This window comes from Rattus norvegicus, chromosome 5, assembly GCF_021556685.1.
Source record: "Rattus norvegicus strain SHRSP/BbbUtx chromosome 5, alternate assembly SHRSP_T2T, whole genome shotgun sequence".
NCBI lineage: Eukaryota > Metazoa > Chordata > Mammalia > Rodentia > Muridae > Rattus > Rattus norvegicus.
This window is the reverse complement of record NC_141538.1, coordinates 136,476,156-136,494,764: the sequence shown is the minus strand read 5'-3', so window position 1 is coordinate 136,494,764 and position 18,609 is coordinate 136,476,156. Positions and strand designations below refer to the sequence as shown.

The following is an 18,609-nucleotide window of genomic DNA, read 5'->3' as shown; positions in this document are numbered from 1 at the left end:
CCAGACTCATCGCTCTAAAATGCAAATCTCACGGTTGCTCCAAAGCCCAGAGCTCTGCATCATCCAGCTATAACTAAAGTGTTTTTCCCTCCTAAGTGCCTCACACCCACTCAGTTGCCTTCCAGTCCTGAATTGCCCTCAGTAATTTCCTAAGTTTACATGTTCTTGCCTTTGTACATGTTGGGGCCCCTTTGTCTTGGCAGATAACCTTTAAGACTGTACTTGAATCAATCAGCCCAAACTTTTGGAAGCCTTGGCGGATAATTGCTTTTTTTTCCTTTGTGGTTCTTACTAACAGTTTGTGTACTGTATTTTTAAAAATTTATTTAAAAAATTTTTTTTGAGATATGGTCTCAAGTAGTTCAGCTTGGCCTTGAACTCCTTATTCTGATTCGTCCACCTCTCAAGTTGAAGGACTATACAGGCCTGTATTGCCCAGCCTGTCCAATTATTGTATTGTGATGACATAATTTATGTACATTTGAAAGTCTGTTTCCCCTGCTGGAAAGTAAGTGGCGCTCATAGCAGAGTGTGCCCTAAGGTTTGAGAATCCAGTGTAAAGGAGAGAGAAGACCCCCTGTGTTAAACTATCTGCTTCCCCAAGTGCCTGTGCTATCTCTGTTTGCTCCTGACTGTGAAAGTCTGAGGGTAAAAGTCAGTGTCCTCGGGGTTGGGGATTTAGCTCAGTGGTAGAGCGCTTGCCTAGGAAGCTCAAGGCCCTGGGTTCAGTCCCCAGCTCCGAAAAAAAGAACCAAAAAAAAAAAAAAAGTCAGTGTCCTCATATAGAATGCTTGGAAAGGAAGCAGGGCATGCTGACACATGCCTCTAATCCAGCACTCAGGGGCAGAGGCAGGCTGGTCTCTTGTGAGTTCTAGGTCTAAGCATGGTCTACACAGAGAATTCTGGAACAGCCAGGGATACCTAAAAAATTCTGCCTCAGAAACAAACGAAATAAAGTTGGGGGCTGGGGGGGACGTCAATAAATCCATTATTCTGATACTGCTATCACATCTGGCTAGCCTCTTGCTCAATTCTTCCAGACTTCTTAATCATTATATCATAAATATTTTATTACTACACAGTCCCCCCATCAATCATTTGCAGAATGTCCTCAGGACAGATTCCCAGAAATGGGGTTGTTTAGGTCAAAAAGCATGAATATGTTTTTGGCCTTGCTGCATACTGCCAAACCTTTTGAGAACTTGTGCAAATCAACATCATCAACTCCAGAGCTTAATCTTAGGGAGGAAAACCCCAGTTGGTTTGAGGGCTGAGCAGCTAAGGAGGAATGATTGCATCTGTCTACAACACTGCTACCCTGTGGAAGTGATACCTGGGCATGAAAGGAAGCCTTGGGCCTGGAGAGACCGCTCAGCAGTTAAGGCCACCTATTATTTTTGCAGAAGACCTGGGTTTGGCTTCCAGCACCCACAATGGAGAGTTCACAGCTGCCTGTAACTCCAACTCCAGGGGAGTCAACACCTGGCCTCTGAGGGCAACTTCACACACACACACACACACACACACACACACACACACACGCATGCACACGCACACGCACATGCACACACTTCATACACATACTCTCAGGCACATACACATAAGTAAAGATAATATGAAAAAGAGGAAGGAAGCCTGTGTACCGGGCATTCTCTTCCCGACTGTAATGGGAGGAAGTCTGCTTCAGAGACAGTGAACCCTTAGCAAGACTGGAGATAGAAACAGCTCTGAAGTGGGCTCTCTAGGACCCCTATATTGATCTTGGGGATATAAGGACAGGGAATCACCTAGAATAAGCACCGGATGGCATTACGATGCCAGGACAGATCTGGCATTTCCTGAGTTCTCTCTTCTTAGCAGATTCTGCAGCTAAAGGTCGTAGAGACAGGCGTGTGGTCGCTCCGGCCTGGATTCTGCTCCCATTACCAGCTGACTGCTGCTGTCAGTTGCCAACTGCGGCACAGTCCTAGCTTTTAAAAAGATGATCACATGCATTTTTTAGATGTGTCTTAAACCCTTCATTCTCCTGCCTCAGCCCCCAAGTCTTGAGATTATAGGCACTTGGTTTGGGTTTTTCTTTTCCTTTTTTTTTTTTTTCTTTTCCAGAGCTGGGGACCGAACCCAGATTTAGCTACCACTGAGCTAAATCCCCAACTCCTCCTTTTTTCTTTTCGAAGATCAGTTTCTTTTTGTAGCCTTGGCAGTCCAAGGATTAGCTCTGTAGACCAGGCTGGCTTTGAACTCACAAAGATGTACTTGCCTCTCAAGTGCTGGGATCAAAGACAACGAACAACTACCACACACTGGGCTCATTGATGTACGGATTCACACTGCAGCTAAGGTTGGCCTGGGGCAGGGGTTAGGGGTGTGAGTAGCCATACGGGGGCTTTCCATGGCTTCTTCTGGAAGAGCCTATCTATCCACAGACAGAACCTCTTGCTAATCCTTCCAACCAGAGTAGGAGGAATGGCTCTATCCTTTCTAGCCTTCCCAATCTAGGATTGTTGCCTTTTGGCCACTTAAGTCTCCAAAATGGCCAACGGCATGTTTGTGTACAGTCCGAACACATGAGTACAGTAGAGACCAGGCACATCATGTTCTCCCAGAGTTGGCGTTACAAGTAGATGCCTGAGGTGGGTGCTGGAAATTGAACTTGGGTTTTTTGCAGGAGCAGTACATGCCCTTGTCCGTCTCCCCATCTCCTAACACGGCTTTTCTTTCCCTCAACGAAAAGACATGGTGGTGCACGCCTCTAATCCCTGCGCTTGGGAGGCAGAGGAAGGTCATCTCTGTGAGTTTGAGGCCTACCTGGGCTACAAAGTGAGTTCCAGAACATATTCGGTCTACACTGAGTGTTTTGGAAAGGAAAACAAACGAAACTTCCTGAGTGCAAAGCTGAACCAGGTAATTAAGCAGGAATCAGACAAAGAAGCCACTTCCCTTTGAACAGGGTGTTTCTCTGTTGCTTGTATCGGATGTGGGTACTGGGCCCAAACCCAGGGCATTCCCAAAGAATAAGAGAAAACCAACCATTTCCAAGGATTAACCCTTAATTACTGATTTGTGGGCTAAACATGCCCACCCCTTTGCTGAGCTCTGGGGTTATAAACCTTTTTTCTTTTTCTTTTTTAATTTATTTATGAGTACACAGTAGCTGTCTTCAGACACACCAGAAGAGGGCATCAGATCCCATCACAGATGGCTGTGAGCCACCATGTGGTTGCTGGGAATTGAACTCAGGACCCCTGGAGGAGCAGTCAGTGCTCTTAACCACTGAGCCAACTCTCCAGCCCCTTTTTGTTTTTTGAGGACAGGGTTTCCCAGTGTAGCCCTGGCTGTCATGGAACTTGCTTTGTAGATCAGGCTGGCCTCAGAGATCTGCCTCCCGATTAAAGCTGTGCACAAAGGATGCATCAGGCCTGCCCACCTCCGGTTTTTTTTTCTTTTCTTTTTTTTTTTTTTTTTGAGTTCTTAGTCTGAGGGGAGCCCAGAGATCACAGAGGAAATTACTGAATTGGGATATCCAGGAATACTCAAGGAGGAACAAGATGGGAAAGGGAGGAGGGGGTAATGATCTAAATACAATTTAAGGTCTGCTATCTTTTGTTTCGTTTTGTTTTAAGACAGGGTTTGTGTAGCCCTGGATGTCCTGAAACTCATGTAGATCAGGCTGGCCTCGAAGACATAGCATTCCACCTGCCTCTGCTGCTGCTGCTGCTTCTTCTTCTTCTTCTTCTTCTTCTTCTTCTTCTTCTTCTTCTTCTTCTTCTCCTTATTCTTTTTTCTTTTTTCTTTTTTTCGGAGCTGGGGACCGAACCCATGGCCTTGAGCTTGCTAGGCAAGCGCTCTACCACTGAGCCAAATCCCCAACCCCCCTGCCTCTGCTTCTTGAGTGCTGAGATTAAAGCCGTACCACTTGTTAGCTGTTTTCCTTTTAAATCTTTTCTTTTTTTTTTGACTTTTGATCTTCCTGGCCTACCTCCCAAGTGTTGGGATCACAAGTGTATGCCAGTACATGTGGTGTATGCAGTCCTGAGGGGGTGAACCTAGGGCTTCCCACATATTAGGTAAGTACTCTATTGTCTGGTCTACAAGTCTAGCCTCTACATAGGATTAAATGAGATGATAATAAATGTTGTTGGGAATAGTGCCTCCAGGTGGAATACACACACACACGCATACACACACACACACACACACACACACACACACACACACACACACACGCACAATGTGGGAGAAAGTGAGAACTGTGTCTTTGGTGGATGACCCGTGTAAGTCAGGACAGTCCTTCTGTTAATGTATTTCTTCAGATTTCTTACCATGAATTTTCCTGTCTCCTGCTATTGAGGCCAGGCAGAGGGGATGACCAGGATATAGAGGGGGAAAGGCCTATTAGACTTGGGTGCTGAGCCTGCTGTGTTTGCATCCTCTCAGTGGGCAGTTTTAGATCAGTAGCAGCTACCAGTCTGGTGCCAGGGAGAAGTCAGAGAATAGCCTTGAGCATGGCGAAAGAGACTTCGGTACCAAAGAGGCAGCTCATTATTCCACATGTTCCTCAGGCCAAGACCAGGTCATCCTGGCCTCCAATACAAAATATGTTCTGCTTCTGCCTCTTTCCACAGGGCTCCAGCACGGGGCTTTCTGGACCTTCTATCTGGGTGGTCCTTCCCACAGGCACAGTTAGCTAGTTAGTGTTTTGTTTTTGTCTCTGCTGAGGAGTCTTCCTATGTTACCCACGCTGATCTGGTATTCCTGGGCTCAAGGCATCTCCCCGTTTCAGCTAAGTGCTGGGACTACAGGCACCCACCCACACTGGACTACTTAGAAAGTAACCGCTAAGTCTGGTTTACCGACCTCCTTAAAACTTAGGGATGGATGTAGATAGAGTGTACTTCCTGCGAGTATCAGGTTGGGAAGGAACTCGTAGGGCCGTGTTAGCACAGGCTTAGAGCTTTTTCAGCCGTCAGGAATGGGATGTTGAGAAAGGTGGTTCCTCCAGGAGTAACCGTAAAGTTTTCTGATCTGGCAGGCTTGCACAGGCCCTGACCGCCCCCCCTCCCGACCCCCCCCCCCCCCCCCATGTAACAGGGTCCATGTAGCTGTAGCTGTTCTGGAAGACACTATGCAATACTAGGCTGGCCGTGAGCTCTGCCTCCTGAGTGCTGTAGAAGGTGTATTTATTTTTTATGTTAGCACCTTCTCAGATGCTTTCCTGAAGGTTTCCTTCATCCTCTCTTCCTTTGTTTATTTACTTTATCAAACATTACTGGGAAAAGCAGGGCAGGCTCTGGTCAGCACCACCCTCCTGGTTGGCCGGCTGGTGGACATTGAATGCTTTCAACACTGCAGACGTAACCCATCTGCAGCCACCAAAAGGAAATCAGAAAATGGTTTCTTCCCACTGCTAGACAGAGCACAGAGAAGAAAAACAAAGCATCCTGGACATCCAGGAGTCGCTAGGACAATGGCAATGGGGCGATTCAAACTTGAGGCTGTCCATCCTCAGTGTAGCGAAGTGTGACAGATTGTGCCCTGGGGAGGCAGGGGAGAGATTTCTCTGTGCTTCAGTCATGTAGCAGGGAAGGATGGGATGGAGGGAGCACAGGGGTCTGGGACAGTTTAGACGTCCCTCTGCTGCCTCCTCACTTTCCCACATCTACCAAGCTCTACCCCTGACCCTTGTGATCTGAGACTTCGGATTGCCTGGGCCAGGAGCTCTGAAAGGGATGGAGGCTGAGAACAAGGAAGGGGCTTTGAAAAGCCCTCAGTCTGGGGGCCAGAGATGGCTCAGTGGGTAAGAGTGCTTGCTGCTCCTCCAGAGGACCCCGACATGAGCACCGCTTGTAACTCTAGGTTCAGGTGGTCCTGCACCCTCTTCTGGTTTCTGCAGGCATATGCTCACACAGACAGAAGAAATAAAAACAAAATCTTTTAAAAAATAGTTATTTGTATGTGTGGGTGTTTTGTCTGTGTGTCCCTTGCACATCTAAAGCCTAGAGGCCAACAGGCTTCAAATCCCTGTGTGGGAGCTGAGAACGAACTCTGGAGGACCAGTGCTCCCACCACTGAGCAAGTAACTGGTGTCCAGTTCCCCCAACCCTCCAAGAAAATCCTTCAACCTAAGTCTCGTTTTGGAGAAATTCAGCTCAGGAGAGGCAGTGATCTGGCTTGAACCGAAAACCATTACAAAGAGCCCATCTCCCGGCCCAGGGCTGTCTTCAGTGCTACTTGACACCACACCATTATTGTTTTATTGTGTTTTTTGAGACAAAAATCTTACTATGTAGCCTGATGGGCCTTAAACTCAGAGATCAGTCTGTTTCTGCTTCTCAAGTGCTGGGATCAAAGGGGTGTAAAGGGGTGTGCTACCATACTTGCCCCCACCTCCCCCTTTTGTAAATTAAAGACAGGGTTTCATTTAGAAACCCTGGGCTGGCCTCAGACTCTCTCTATAGCTGAGGATAACCATGAATTCCTGATCTTCTTGTCTCCTTCTCCTCAGTGCTGAGAGATTACTGGATTGTGCCACCATACCTGGTGAAAACCCCCACATTTTAGTTCCATCACAGCTTGTTATCTCTGTCCCTCAGTCCTACAGGGTCAACCACTTCTGCTAGACCATTTGGGCACCTGTCTGATGAAGTCCTGAGCACTGGGAGGAATAGGGAGTCAGCGCTCTCAAGGCTGGTTGGAGGTGGGGCTCCCCCGGGGCAGGCAATGCACATCTCTCTCACAAGTTCAATGAGACCAGCCTACAATCAGGCAAGATTACTCATGTGAACCTGAGAGTGAAGAATTTTGAAGCGACGTAGAAACCAGTATTTCAAACTATCCTTTATTATAATTACCGCCACCCACAGTGAGGACATCAAGAGAAACCTTTACTTTGATAATCCTAGGAGGTGAAATCTTACCCCAGGAGTCACTTTTATCTCCCACTGAACACCTGCAGGCTATAAAAGCCGTGCAGGGAGAGACAAGAGCAGCGTTCTCATGTTTGGGAGCACAACTGGAAGGGGATAAGACTCCAGGGGGCTGTGAACAGAGAAAACCTCATTCTTCAATTATCTGATGTGCGGGTGCCTATATAATTAGGACAAAAAGGATGCATCTGGAGAAGAGTTGGGAAGACTTTCAAGCCACAATACTGGTTCCTGGCTCCTCCTTACCAGGCTGAGCAGGCATCACCAGGGGTGTGGAAGAGATGGACCAGGCTTGGCTCACACCACCACCTTAGATTATAGCTTTTGCCTCCACAAAAACCTGTGAGGAAGGCTTTCACCAGCCAGGGCCTTCTTTCAGCCTGCCTGCCTCTAAGGGCTAAGAGTTGAGTTGGAGAAAAGGGTAGATTCTTAAGTGTCCAGAAAGCCTGGTCAGGGTCAAGACCTTCAGATGAAAGATCCTTTTTAAAAAGTATTTATTATTATTTGTGGTGCATGTGTGCAAGGGCACGAGTGTGTTTGTGTGTGCACATGCACCTTTATGTGGGTTCCAGGGACTGAATGCAGGTTACCAGGCATGAGCTCCACTGGCTATCACTGTCTGACCCTTCCTGCTAGCCTTATTTTAGTTGTTGTTGGTTTTTTTTTTTAATATTTATTTATTTATTTATTTATTATATACAAGTACACTGTCACTGTCTTTAGACACACCAGAAGAGGGCATCAGATCCCATTACAGATGGTTGTGAGCCACCATGTGGTTGCTGGGATTTGAACTCAGGACCTCTGGAAGAGCAGTCAGTGCTCTTAACCACTGAGCTATCTCTCCAGCCCAGTTGTTGTTGTGTTTTTTTTTTTTTGAGAGAGAGAGGGTCTTAGATAGCTTAGGCTAACCTTGAACTCAACTAAGTACCAGAGGATGGCTTTAAACTTTTTTTTGTTTAAAGATTTATTTATTTAGTTATTTCATGTATGTGGGTACACTGTCACTGTCTTCAGACACCATCACCAGAAGAGGGTATTGGATTCCATTACAGATGGTTGTGAGCCACCATGTGGTTGCTGGGACTTGAACTCAGGACCTCTGGAAGAGCAGCCTGTGCTCTTAGCTGCTGAGCCATCTCTCCAGGCTGGCGGCTTTTAACTTTTGATCCTCCTGTTTCCACTGTTTGCATGTGGAGTTTCCACACGCTCAGCCTCAGATGGAAGGCCCTTCACAGACTGGGGTGCGCTGACCAGTCAGAAAGTAGTCCTCAGAGGCCGCCGGACAGCTGCTTCCTGTCTGCAAGCCTTGGCATACACGGCCCCCTGTGTGTACAGTGTGCCACTGTTCTCTGAAGATTCTACACAACCACAAACACACACCATCACACCTGGCGCCCACATGCCACGAAGCTGGGACGGTGCCACCTGCGCCTTCGCAAGTCTTTGTTTCTTTTTGTTTTGTTTTCAGGGCAGGGCTGGAACCTAGGACCCTGTGCATGCTAGGCAAGCACTTTACCACTGAGCCACACCTACAGCCTGGAAATTCTTCTTTATTGAAAAATAAATACAGAGTCAAACAGGTGGGCCAGCCAACATCTGTAGTTTTGGGGCCAAAAGGAAGGGGTCAGACTTGTTCAGGATTCAGATCTCCATGAGCTGGTCATTTCCCACGATCACCTCGTTCATGCGTTTAGCTACAGAATAAAAAAAAAAAAGAAAGGTTTTCAGCAAATAAAATCACTCTAGATCCAGCTGCCTCTAGAGATGACATGTTCCCGTCAAAAGAGCCTTCGAGGGAGCATCTGCCCACACAAGGATGGGACTGACCCTGTATACCCAGCGCCATGGACGCTTACATGGTATGAGTATGGCGTGAAAAGCACCATTAAAGACGAACAGCATTTCCACAAGCAAATATATATATATATGTATGTATATATATATATATATATATTTTTTTTTTTTTAATTATGTGGGTTGTTTTGTTTTTGTTTTTTCCCCCTGACAGTCCTAGAATTCTCTCTCTGGGCCAGGTTGGTCTTAAACTCAGAGATCTGCTTGCCTCTGCCCCACAAGTGCTCGAATTAGAGGCATGTACCGCCACACCCCCAGCTTTCTTTTTCCTTTTTAAAATTTATTTTAGGGGGCTGGGGATTTAGCTCAGTGGTAGAGCGCTTACCTAGGAAGCGCAAGGCCCTGGGTTCGGTCCCCAGCTCCGGAAAAAAAAAAAAAAAAAAAAAAAAAAAAAAAAAAGGCACTGCCCTTTGGGCTCACAGTAGTTTGAAATCTGTTACTGAGAATTTGAGAATTATAGGTAAAATATATTTTATACAGTGAGCACACTGTAGCTGTCTCCAGACACACCAGTAGAGGGCATCAGATCCCATTACAGACGGTTGTGTTTTCTGGGAACTGAACTCAGGACCTCTGGAAGAGCAGTCAGTGCTCTTAACCCCTGAGCCATCTCTCCAGCCTCCTTTTTTCCTATAAATACATACTTGTAATAAGATTTACAAATCAGACCCAGAGACTAACAGTATGTGAATGTAGTCTCTCTTTCAAAATATATTATCCTATGGTGTTCGGTCTGTTTCCTGAGCTGCTGTGAGATGCGGACTGCTGACATGAGGAGCTGAAGTGAGAAAGGAGAAGGAAGGCTCTGGGCTAGAATCAGGTTCAGATCGGATCGCAAAGATGGCCTAGCAGGGGACAGTGCATCCGCTGTTCAAGGCTGAAGAACACACACAAGCTTCAGGACCTGATTTTGGTCCCTGGAATCCATGTAAAAAGCCAGGTGTGGTGGCTCTTGTCTGTAATCCCAGCATCCCCCGCAGCAAGATGGGAGGTGGAAACAGGCGAACCAACTGAAAATTTGCAGGCCAGCTAGCCTAGAGTACACTGTCTCCTAAAGACAGCAGAGAGCCCACCTAGAAACACGGAGGGAGGAGAAAACCAAGTCCTGAAAGTTGTCCTTTGACCTCCACACATGATCTGGGCACACAGCTGCACTCACACACACCTCAACACAAATAAATAGGGACCCCAAAGGCTACAATGGAATATAGTAACTGAGGCAAAGCCGAGGTGACAGAGATTCATCAGGCTACAAATGAAAGGTGGAGGCACTGCTAAAATCAGCAAGAGTTCTTACCAACCAGAACTTGATCTACGTCAAAAGGGTGAAAACTTTGAGTTTCCAGGCCCACTTTAGGAGTTAAGTGACAGTAGATCAACAGAGCAGAGGCGCACACTTTGCCGTTGCTAGTGTGTAGAATGCAGAAGCTCCCTGTCAGTCTCCCTGCTTCTCATGGCCACTGTGGCCATCTGCTACCTGAGGAGCTCAGGCTTGGCTGCCAGGGCTTTGCAGAACCCAAGAGTGTTTAGCTGGAGTCAGGAGTCAGGTGTGAAGCCCAGTGCTGTCACAAAGGGAGCTGGATTGCTATGTAAGCAGTGCTAGAAAGGGGAGTTGGTTAGACATCACCTTACTATTGTTGCTGTTACTTTAATTTCATTTTATTGATAATCTCATCATGCTTCTCTGGCTAGCCTGTCTCCTGGGACTCAGGGAGTGAGCCACCATGTCTTGTGTTCCTACCGTCTTTTTAAGGACAGGGTCTCTCAATGAACTCACAGCTTGCCTTCTGGGCTAGACTGAGGTCTGCCTGTTTCTGTGCCGCAGCGCTGGCATATCAGATGACGGCCACCATGCTCAGCTTTTACGTGGGTGCTGGGATCTGAACTCAGGTCCTCACACTCACACAGGAAGTACTGAGCTGCCTCTAGGCCCCTAAGAAACAGGTCTTGAGTGCTACAATGATTTATTTTGTAGCTTAGGCTGACCTACAACACACTGGTAGAGGAAAATGGCCCCCATTCCTGTGGTGGTTTGAATATGCTTGGCCCAGGGAGTGGCACTGTTAGGAGGTGTGGCCTTGTTGAAGAAGTGTGTCCCAGTGGGGTTGGGCTTTGAGAACCTTCTCCTGTTTGCCTTTGGAACAAGATACAAAACTCTCAGCTCCTCCAGCCTGCCTGGATGCTGCTGTGTTTCCCACCTTGATGATAATGGCCTGAACCTCAGAACCTGTAAGCCAGCCCCAATTAAATGTTGCCCATTATAAGAGTTGCCTTGGTCATGGTGTCTGTTCCCAGCAGTAAACACTAAGACAATTCCTAATCTCTCTGGAGTTGCTTTCCAAGTATGTGCGTCCATGCCTGGCTACTTTATTCATCAGATTAAATTAATTTCATAGTATGAGTGTTTGCCTGAATGTATGTATGTGCAGTATAGTACATGAGCACTTCGTAACCACAGAAACCAGAAGAGGCATCGGATTTCCTGGAGCTAGAGTTATAGGTAGTCGAGAGCTGCCTCGTGGGTGCTGGGAACTCAATGTCAATCCTCTGCAGGAATGGTCAAGTATTAACTGCAGAGTAATCTCTCTGGACCCTTTGGAAATGGATTTCACTATGTTGTAGCCTTGGGTGGCTTAGCACTCACTATATGAATTCACCAATTTACAGAGATCTGCCTGCCACCACCTCCTGGATGCTGGAATTAAAGCCATGTGTCAACATGCCCGATACTAACAAACAAACAAACAAACAAACAAACAAACAAACAACGCCCACTCCCAACAGGCTATTGGCTGCTGCTCTTGGCTGTTCACCAGAACTGATGGTGAGGCTCTACTACTGAAAACACCATACATTTGGTCACAGTGCACAGAAAAACCAAGTTGTTATTGACCAGGAATCTTTTCCCCTCATGGCTAGCTGTCATAGGACTAGAAGGTGCTATGTAGGCTGCTAAGGGAAGGAGTTTATCAACAGTTTTTTTGTTTCCCATTAATTAATGTATTCACTTTACACCCTGATTGCTGCCCTCCCTCCCAGTCCCCACCTCACGGTTTTATCAATAATCTTACACAGCTGTGAGTCCCGTGAACTACAGTCGCTGCCAGAGTGGTGAGAGATGCACACGTGTGCAACAGCAGCACAGATGTTACGCTTTCCGCCTGTCTTCTTACACGCTGTACAGCAGAGTAAGTTTAAAGCAGTTTACAGCCACACTTCTTCTTTTTTTTTTTTTTTTTGAAACATTTATTTATTATGTATACATCATACAGCTTTCTGTCTGCATGTATGCCTGCAGGCCAGAAGAGGGCACCAGACCTGATTATAGATGGTTGTGAGCCACCATGTGGTTGCTGGGAATTGAACTCAGGACCTCTGGAAGAGCAGTCAGTGCTCTTAACCTCTGAGCCATCTCTCCAGCCCCTACAGCCACACTTCTAAGGAGCTGAGAATGGTTCTCCAGGTTATGCCTGAAGACCTGCTAACCACATTGCCAGATTAAATCTAGGGGATCATCTTCCTTAAAAAACAGATACGGATTCCTCCTTGAAGTTCCTCCTACTTTTAGTTCCTTACTTTTGTTTGCTCTGCTTAAAATAAGCAACACACGCTAGGCAGTGATAGCATGTGCTATTAATCCCAGCACTCAGGAGGCAGAGGCAGGTGGATCTCTTTGAGTTCAAGACCAGCCTGATCTACAGGGCGAGATCCAGGACAGACAGAAATAAGACAGAGAAACCCTGTCTTGAAAAACCAAAGCCAGGGCTGGAGAGAATGGCTCAGTGGTTAAGAGCACTGACTGTGGGGTTGGGGATTTAGCTCAGTGGTAGAGTACTTGCCTAGCAAGCGCAAGCCCTAGGTTCGGTCCCCAGCTCCGAAAAAAAAAAAAAAAAGAATTAAAAAAAAAAAAAGCACTGACTGCTCTTCCAGAGTCCTGAGTTCAATTCCCAGCAACTACATGGTGGCTCACAACCATCTGCAATGGAATCTGATGCCCTCTTCTGGTGTCTAAAGACAGAGACAGTGTTCTCATATACATAAAATAAATAAATCTTAAACAACAACAACAAAAAAAAGAAAAACCAAAACCAAATTAATCCAACAAAAACCAAACCAAAAAATCCCCTCCAAAACAAAACCAAACACCAAACAACACACACACACACACACACACACACACACACACACACACACACACACCCCAAAGCAGATGAGTGGTCACAGTCCTCAGGAGGCCACAGCACATTCCAGAACCAATGCTGCATGACTGGCCGCCTCTGCCATGCCCAGAAACAAATACAAAGTATTGGTGTGAGTCTGGACAATATCTCTTGTTACATTTTCAGATTTTGACAGTATGGTTGTACATGTCTATGAGAAAACTTATAAGTTATATTCCTAGAAACAGGACTAACATTTGATAATTCTGTCAACTGCTCTCCAGAGAAGACTGTAAGTTTGTCTTCACTCGGAAACGTGAGCCTGCTTGTTGTGTTACCCACTAAGCACTATCTGTGCTAAGGTGACAGATAAAATGGCTTCCATGACTTACCTTTGGCTTCAATCCTCTGACCACTTCCAATTAAACAGTCCCTGATCTCCGCGCCCGCCTCGACCACGGCGTTGTTGCAGATGACGCTGCCATGGATGCTGCTCCTGAAATACAGCAGCCAACCAAGAAGCCACGTTAGAGGACCCAGGCCACAAAACCAGCCAGCAAGTTCAGGCTTTTCTGAAGGCGAGAGCCACTGGTCAGTCCGATTGGTGGCTACATGACTCAAGTTATTATTAGAGGACAGGATGGCACAAAGGGAGAAATTGGCTGTAGAGAATTTCAGAGCAGGGTTCCATTCATGATTTTTACAAGCACTTATTTGACTTCTCCCTCTCTTCTTCTTGGGCAATGGAGACTAAATCTAGGGCTTAAACATGTTGGACAAGCCGCTTACCACTAAATGATGTGCCTGGTTTTTATTTTTGAGGCAGGCTGGCCTTGAACTCACCATGCAGCCAAGAATGACCTGGAACTCTTGGTGTTTTGAGACAGGGTCTTTCTGGGTAGCCCTGGCTATCCTGGAACTCAAGAGATCTGTCTGCCTCTGATTCCTGAGTACTGGGAATAAGTGTGCACCACCACTGCTCTACCTACCAAGTGCTCGGACTGTGAGCATGTGCAAATACCCAGCAGCCAAGTCCTTTTTTAAAGTTTTCTAAAATTTATTATATATCTATTAGTGTATGTGTGTGTGTGTGTGTGTGTGTGTGTGTGTGTGTGTGTGTGTGTGTGTAGGTCAGGGGTCAGCTTTGGAGAGTTGATTTTCTTTCTATATGATAGGTTCTGGGTATCTGGAAGACACTGTGTAGTGGCCTCAAACTCACAAAGAGTGTGTTGTGTGTCTGCCTCTCAAGTATTGTGTGCCACTATGCCAGGCTTCTAGCTTGACTTTAGTTCTCTAGGTTCCCAGGTCTTTGGGTACAGGTTCCATTCAAACTCTTCTTGCTATAGGGTGGAGTCTGAGGCCGTCTGAAGGCTCTTCATCATGATCTTCTTATCTAGGATCACAGGACAAGTGTCACTGAGGCCCGGAAATTAACAATCTTTCTGATCAAGTGTGGAAACAGCGAGCTCACACAGCTCCTACCATAGACTCTAGCTAAACAAAATGGTACTCATTAGGAGCGGGAGAAGTGTATATACATTCTAAGTTATTTGTTTTCTAGTTATTTATTTTTCAACACAGGGTTTTCTGTGTAGCCCTGGCTGTCCAGTAACTCACTCTGTATATCAGGCTGGCCTGGAACTGAGAGACCTGCCTGACTCTGCCTCCGGAGTGCTGGGATTATAGGCGTGTGCCACCATCACTTGGATGATTATTTGTTTACAACTCACTATTAATCTTAAATTTTATTTGGAGGGCCATGCAGAGGCCCTCGGGCTTGCACAGCGATATTACCTGCTGAGCTGCCTCACCAGCCAGAAAAGGTCTTCATTTTTTTTGTTTTTGAGACGGGGGGGGGGGGGGGGGGTCTCTCTACATAAGCCCTGGCTGTCCTGAAACTCACTATTGTAGATAAGGCTGGTGTCAAACTCAGAGATCTACCAAGTGCTGGTATTAAAAGAGCACACAGCACGCCTGGCAGAAAAGGTCTTTTTGAAAACCATCACCAACATTTATTGCACATATACACGAGGTACTATGCTAAACATTCCATATATTATAGCAATGAGTTTTGATGAATCTAGTTGTTTTATCTGAAAAGTCACCTGGGCAGTGCTGTTGAGGTGTTCCAGTGGGTAAAGGCACTTGCTGTGTAAACCTGGAGACCTGAGTTCAACTCCCAAAACCCATGTAAAAGTGGAAGAAGAGAGCTGGTTCCAGAAAATTGTCCTCTGACCTCTATATACCCCAACCCCAGCCTTGCCCCTGCCATGGGTACACACACACACAGACACACACAGACACACAGACACAGACACAGACACAGACACACACACACACACACAGTAATTTTAGAAATCAATGTAAAAACAGGAACATCTTTTGTCTTGGCCTCCGTCAGTATTTTTTAGTAGGTCCAGGATGAGAACTTTATGTATTTAATTAGAGAAAATCTAAGTGATTCTCTGAATACCATTTTTATCTGATGCAGTAAAAATTGCACCCACATTTTACAGATAAAAGATCAGATTTAGAGAATTTAAACCATTTATTCCAAAACATGTAACAGGTAAATAACATATTTAAATCCAGTTTTGTCTGATACTAGAATCCATATTGTAGTTTTTTTGGTTTTTGTTTTCCAAGACAGGCCTTCTTCAAGGCAGGCCCTGGGTGTCCTGGAACTGACTTTGTAGACCAGGCTGGCCTTGAACTCACAGATCCTTGTGCCTATGTTTCCTAGATACTGGGATTAAAAGTGTGGGCCACCATGCCCAGTGGTATCAAGATTACTAAAGCTGCCTTATTTATATATTCATATGAGGTTGAGCCTTCAATGAGGATGGCCCACACCTACAGGATTTGCTGATGTCACAGGCAAGATGCCAGGCAGGGCTCTGCTACAGCACTGCCAGTCCCTCGTACAACTCGAAAGCCTAGGGGTGCAGCTCATCCACATAAGGTGACTGAATTCTGCCCTGGTACTAGAATTCAGAGCAGCCTACAGACAATCATTGTGAGCGTGAGAGAGCACCCAAAGCACCAGGCACCTTCTCTGCATCAGACAACTTCACTGTAGATGAGAGAAAAACAGGAAATAGGCTATCTATGCCATCTCCATCCCCAGGGAAAGTTAAAGCCCGTTCTTCTAGCAGGCTGAAGAGTCTCTGTGGGTGGTATGAATGGGACAAGTATTAGTTTGCTTTTTGGCAGTCTCAGGATACATTCAGTGGGTGTTCCACAAGGTACAATCCAGAACTCTGCAACTTGTCCAAATTGCAAAGAATTATAGTCAGCAGTTACAGTAGTTCTGGATGCTTGGGGAAAATTCCTCCAGAGGGCAAAAAGGAAGGTACAGAATGCCTTCTATACATGGGTTCCAGAGACGGAACAGGTTTCCAGTTAGCTAAAGCAACAGCTGATATCTTTTTTTTTTTTAAAGATTTATTATTTATATATTTATTTTAGTTATGCGAGTACACTGTAGCTGTCTTCAGACACACCAGAAGAGGGCATCAGATCCCATTACAGATGGTTCTGAGCCACCATGTGGTTGCTGGGAATTGAACTCAGGACCTCTGGAAGAGCAGTCAGTGCTCTTGACCGCTGAGCCATCTCTCCAGCCCCCAGCTGATATCTGAAGGCAGTAGCTTCCTACCAGCCGCTAAGATCCTAAAAGTATGCTCTAGAGCCAGGCAAAAGCTGGGAAGCTGTGGGCAGAGAGGGCAAACCACCACCAGTGAGCAGACAGTCAGCTAGCCAGTGGGCAGTCAGTCAGTCAGTCAGTCAGTCAGTCAGTCAGAGGCACACAACAGTCAGTGGGCAGTCAGCAGACAGTCAGCTAGCCAGTGGGCGGGCAGTCAGTCAGAGGCACACAAAGCCAGTGAGCAGCCAGCCAGCCAATGGGCAGACAAGAAACACCCAGGGAGACAGGAGGCAGTGAGTGAGGATCCCTGGAAAGAAGCTGTGTCTGCAAAGGCTGACTGGGTACGACCTCAGTGATGTGGAAAGGTTGGAACACTGTAGGTTCACAGCCTAATTACAAGTTATTTTGGGCTATCTTTAGCTCTTGCACACCACCATGCTGAACCTAACATCCTGTGACTAACAGATAAAAACCTTTGGAATGCATTAACTTAACAAGCCGAATTTCCAGTGAAGATTAGGGCTGTCAGACAGCATTCAAGGCCAGAGCATAGTCCTAAGGGTCTTGCTATAACCTGCCTACCCCACGTAACCCACTAAACATATTGGAAAAGTGTTTTTGATTCATGCCTTTCTTTGTTCTGTTACTAAAGAAAGTTCACAAGTGTTTACTTGGGAAGACCTAAATCTATGTTCCAAGATCATGGCCACTCATATTTGGCTCCAGAATAAACCACATCTTATTCCTTTGAGGTGAGAGCTGTTTCTTTTGTTGACAAAGACATAATTAAAGACTACTCACTGGCTCTATTGGAATCTGGAAGTGGATGGGAATGGTCACTGTACAGAACTGTAGCTGGAATGACAGGTCAGATTTCCACAGCAACCCAGAGCCTGCTTTTCCTTCTGTCTAGCAGTTCTAACTCAGGTTTTTATGGGTCACCTTATCTCGTTTATGTGTAACGTGCTGTGAGGTACATAGATGATCACACAGAGATTGTAGGTGTGACTGGGAATAGCAGGGGTTGATGGGAAGGAAGCCCATGGCATCTGCTTAGCAGCTCTACGTAGGTTTCAAGGTGAACACTGGGCATGATGCTTTCTTTTGACCATCTGTCTGTCTGTTCCTCACTTTCACTGCAGTTATCACAAATTGTCTTTAATCCCAGCAAAGGCAGACAGATTTCTGCAAGTTCAAAGCCAGCTAAGACTACATAACGAAACTGTCTCAAAAGAACAAAAAAACCCAAAAACAAAAAAACCAACTAAACAAACAAACAAAAAAACCCATAAAAACTAAAAGCCCAGACCACCAAGGAGGGCTGGCATGTGACCCAGTGCAGAGTGTGGACTTTGGGCTCTGTTCTAGTATCATAACACACACATTATATATATTTTTATATATTTTGGTGTTGGAACTTAAAACCAGGCCCTACTGAAATTTTTCTTTCTTCTGTTTTTTGTTTTTACTGGCCTCAAATTCTGCCTCCTAACTGCTGGGATTAAAAGCATGCAATAGGGGTTGGGGATTTAGCTCAGTGGTAGAGCGCTTGCCTAGGAAGCGCAAGGCCCTGGGTTCGGTCCCCAGCTCCAAAAAAAAAAAAAAAAAAAAAAAAAAAAAAAAAAAAAGCATGCAATATATCACCTAGCTGTTTCTTATTTTTCGAGACAGGGTCTCATACTGTAGTGCAGGCTGGCTTTATACTTGAGGCAGTCCTCTTGCCTCGGCCTCCTGAATGCTGAGATTACAGACATGAACTACCACAACCAGTCTACCAATGTTACACGTAAGCTCTACCACTGAACTGTAGCTTCAGCCCAGAAACTGGGGATTTTACCAGAAGAACATGTATCTACCTGCTCATGCTATTGGTGGCAGAGAGGTAGGACTGTATCAACCTCTCTTAAGTTGTCAATTTTCAGCAAGAACTGTACTTTTCCCACTGAGCACCTAAGGAGGAAAGGTAAGTTCCTATAATCCTAGAGAACTGGCCAGTTTCTGCATCTTGGTATTAGTTATG

General features: G+C 46.0%; 1 protein-coding gene and 1 long non-coding RNA gene across 5 annotated transcripts in view; one reads left to right on the top strand and one right to left on the bottom strand.

Moving 5' to 3' along the window:
* LOC148005993 (uncharacterized) overlaps positions 1 to 18,609 on the top strand; it is a 1,435,680-nt gene that overhangs the window by 421,667 nt on the left and 995,404 nt on the right. The gene's annotated exons all lie outside the window — the stretch shown is intronic.
* Eif2b3 (eukaryotic translation initiation factor 2B subunit gamma) overlaps positions 8,460 to 18,609 on the bottom strand; it is a 65,039-nt gene continuing 54,889 nt past the window's right edge. For 2 of the 4 annotated variants that reach the window (XM_087660215.1, NM_133609.2), the window contains 2 exon segments: positions 13,336 to 13,439; positions 8,460 to 8,623 (listed from right to left, as the gene is read on the bottom strand). In XM_087660215.1, coding sequence (XP_087516341.1) covers positions 8,571 to 8,623; positions 13,336 to 13,439 — 157 coding nt within the window. In that variant the 3' untranslated portion in view covers positions 8,460 to 8,570. 4 annotated transcript variants of the gene reach the window in all.